The 3858-nt window shown below is 43.8% G+C and overlaps 1 protein-coding gene across 1 annotated transcript; it reads right to left on the bottom strand.

The window, feature by feature from the left end:
• Positions 1–729: 729 nt before the first annotated feature.
• On the bottom strand, positions 730–2551 carry ankrd34bb (ankyrin repeat domain 34Bb). The gene is made up of 2 exons (XM_049579897.1): positions 2349–2551; positions 730–2227 (listed from the first exon to the last, which is right to left on the bottom strand). Exons 1-2 carry the CDS (start codon positions 2549–2551, stop codon positions 730–732), a joined length of 1701 nt encoding a protein of 566 aa, XP_049435854.1.
• Positions 2552–3858: the final 1307 nt, after the last annotated feature.

Here is a 3858-nt window from a genome sequence, read left to right on the forward strand (position 1 = left end):
AAAAAAAAAAGCAGCAGTAAAATAAATATAAAGATTTAGAAGAACATAGTTTTTCTCTCTGCAGCTACTAGACGCATTGCGCTGCAGCTTGTCAACAGATGCAGAGTTATCAAAGGGATTATCAACCAGCAGTCAGTGAACAACCGTGAAAGATCAAAGAGGACATTCACATCCAATGACTATCTGGCGAAAGACAGTTTGCCATCTCTACCCCACTGAGGACCTCCTGTTATCATTTGACTAGAATTCTGTATTTAGGTTATGAAATTAAAACAAAACCATCTCTATGATAACTAAGCAACTCCATCCACTGCAAAAGGAAATGAGATGTTGAAATCTCTGGAAATAAGTAATTTAGACCTTGTGTTAAGAATGTTTTGGTCAAATCATGTAGCAGTTCTGGAAAAGTGTTTACCGCATTTTTTTAAATTATTTTCTCAGCTAATTATAATGCAGAATTTCACACTAAAATTAAATTAGACTTTGTTGTATGTTTCATTACGTAGAGCTCAAACTGTCCCTGTTGCTGGCATGACAATATGAAATTCTGTCATGAGAAGTTTAAAACGGCACATCAACACGGGCTCAGAATTCCAAAACTGTATGACCAGCAAGTCTTAAAAGCACAAGTGAGCTGGCATCAGCAATGGCATCATAGGTATAATACAGCACTGTATGACACTGGTAAGAGCACATGCATTTTTTTCCTTATACTTGCAATATTTTATTCTAATGACCAAAAGTTTCCTCGAAGTTGGCCAGCTGTTTTATCTGCTCACTCTGCATTGAGTGGCGTCTCCAAAGCATTTTCTTGGACTTTAGATCCTTCGGGAAAACAGGTGCACAGGGTAAAATAGGCTTTGACCCTGTAAGAACACCATTCAGTGTCTTGCTACTTCCACTCAAAGGGTAGGAAGAATTAGAGCTGACCCCAATATCTGGTATAGGAGCATGGGGATTCAGAGGAGGAAGATATCCAGGGCGAGTGTGGGCGATGTGATCCAGAAGGAGAGCCCCTGAGCCTCTTCGCTCCAGCCCAGCAGCACCTCGTTTCTGGACAGTGCTCTCCAAGGACTCCCTGGACCCTGACAGAGTGGAAGATCTGCTGTTGACCAGCTTGTGCTTTTCTGGTCCCACTCCAGCTCCACCACTGTTTTTGGAGTTATTGTCTTGGCTGCCAAACTGAGGTAACTGAGAGTCAGAACTGTAGTGGTCAATACCAATGTTCCGCCGACGGACCACATTTTGCAGACTGGAAACATTCAGTTGTCTGAGACAGTCTGAGGAATCTTCATCCACAGGGCTTGATCCATGAGGAAAGGGGAGACTGTCATGATGCAAGTTTGGGTGTGATGCAGAATGCGGTGAACTTGCAGCACTGTCATATGACATCTTTCTACCAAAGCTTTTTCTTCCACCTCCTCCCCTTTTCTCATTTCCTGACATGTTCTCTAGTGCTTTCAGAAGCCCTGTTGCATCTTTGACATCGATGCTGTTGTGGCGTGAAACAGCTGGAGGTCTTCCATGAAAGGCCAGGCCATTGACTCTGAAGGACAACTCCTCCTCAGGTGTAATTTCCACTGACTCCTCTGTCAGAGAGGAGGCCTGACTCTGCTGGAGCAGCAGGGAAGGACTTTTGGACCACTGCTCTGAGTGTAGTCTCTGGAGACTAAGCCGCTTATCCACTCCAGGAACACGTAAAGGACTAGGATGTTGGATTGGAGAACCTGGTCGAGATGTGACCAGGCCAGGCCCTGAGCCTAAACACAGGGGATCCCTGAGGCCAAGAAGGGGGCTACTGGGTTGGGAAGAAGCACCTGCTATGAAGCCCTGTGAAGGAGATCGCAGTGAGACCTCATATGGAGACAAGCAACAAGATGCTGGGGTGTAATGCATCCGCTCCTCAAGGTCCGTAGGTGGAGGGACATTGAGGTATTGCTTTGTCATTTGGTGGCCAGATGGCAGTTTGTTTGTTGTAATGATGATAACCTCCTTTCCCTTTGCTTTACAGGCATCCAGTAGGACCCTGAGGACACCCCTGTTGCCTGAATTGACTGCATAAACCAATGCTGATAAGCCTGCATGATCTTCCAAAGTTGGATCAGCTCCACTGCTCAACAGGAGTGACAGAATTTCAGCTCCAGCTTGTTCAAGACATGCATGCATCAGAGCTGTTTTTCCTGTTTTGTCTTGGATGTTTGGATCAGCACCATTTTCCAGAAGATACCTATAGGGAGTAAAGATCACTTTGATTACACAAGGTACCTCCTGAAGTGAAAGCCAGTAATTCTCAACAAACCACATGGATCTAAGACTCAATAGCATACATGAATCCTGATAGAACGTACCGAACCATCTTGTGTTTGGGAACACTCTGTGAATCTGTATGCCGAGTCTTGCAGGCCACCATAAGTGGTGTCTCGCCTTGTTCATTACTCTCATTTATGTAGGCCCCTCCTTCCAGGAGCAGCCGAGTCAGACGTAGACGACTCAAATAGACAGCCTTCAGCAGAGAATTGCCATCTGTTCGAACCTCTGTTGAGTCATTCATTGTAAAGGTTGTGGCTGCCTCTAATCCACCTTCAGTGTCTCTCATGAAGACTTGTTGCTTTAGTCCAAAGATCCACACAACCCCAGTCCCTGCAACAGAGAAAGAGAAACACTAGATTCTCAGATATAAGATACATATGTTTATGCTGTGATTCCAGACTCCTCCAAACCCATCCTCAGTCTTCTCTGCACATACTTATTTATACCTGTGCAGTCTGAGATTCTCACATACTACACCTTGTATGTGATATATTGTAATACCTTTTCAACTACAGAAAATTAAAAACCCTGTATCTTAAACTGAAACCATTGTCCCAGGTTATGTAGGTTATTGAGGTGTTATTCTGATTCAGAATACCTAACGTGTGTTTTGCTGCGAGACAATAGCTGACTTGGGATGTACCCAGGTTTGGAGAGCTGGTCACAGGGTGGGAGCTGGTCTGGTCCATTCATTTTGCTCCGCTTTGTTGACCCACTACTGTGGGTGGGGGCCTTATGTTACCTAAATGATACTGGCATTTGAAAGTCATAATGTTTAAATGTGAAAGAGTAGCAGGTGACACCTTGTACTGTAGCCTCGGCTACCAGTGTGTGAATGTATGTATGTATGTGTGTGGGTCAATGTGACTGATAGTGTAAAAAGTGCTTTGAGTGGCTGGAAGACCAAGTGTAGATTCATTTACCATTTATTGGCAAAGTTGTGATCTTTTAAAGTGGGGTTGTATGAGGTACTTATCCATAGTCAGTGTACTACATAAAGTAGATGTCAGTCGGCATTCCCTGAGTTTGAAAAAGCATAATGGTGTCCGACTCGGTAGCTAAGCAATGTACTGCTTTGGACGAGGCCAGCAACAAATCATATTTTAGCCACCTAAAAAAATCAGTATTATTTTAAGTGTATGCTATATTTAGAATATTTTCACTGCTTTAACCTCTGTCAGCCATTTCCGACAGGGAAATAGGCCATTATATCGCTCTCTTCAAAGCCAGACTCCATTAAGAAAACAGTGAGATTCCACATTGTTGAATACAGGAGCTGCTGGTCTACTGCCGCCTCCATCAGTGTGTATTTTGTGTGTTTTTGTGTCACTTTGGTGTTAGCAAAGGCTAGTTCAGATTCACCAAAGTCACATAATAACACAACCAAACTTACTGATGGAGGGATCTGATGGCTTTGATGAGAGTACAGATGAGGAACTGAAGCCGTTAATAGCTTCCCCTTCGGAACGGGTTGTCTGACAGCAAGGTAAAGCGGTGAGGAAATTCTCAGTACAGCGTACACCTACACTGATATAAAATTTTTAGGTG

The sequence above is a fragment of the Epinephelus fuscoguttatus genome, linkage group LG6 (genome assembly GCF_011397635.1).
Source record: "Epinephelus fuscoguttatus linkage group LG6, E.fuscoguttatus.final_Chr_v1".
NCBI classification, from domain to species: Eukaryota; Metazoa; Chordata; class Actinopteri; order Perciformes; family Serranidae; genus Epinephelus; species Epinephelus fuscoguttatus.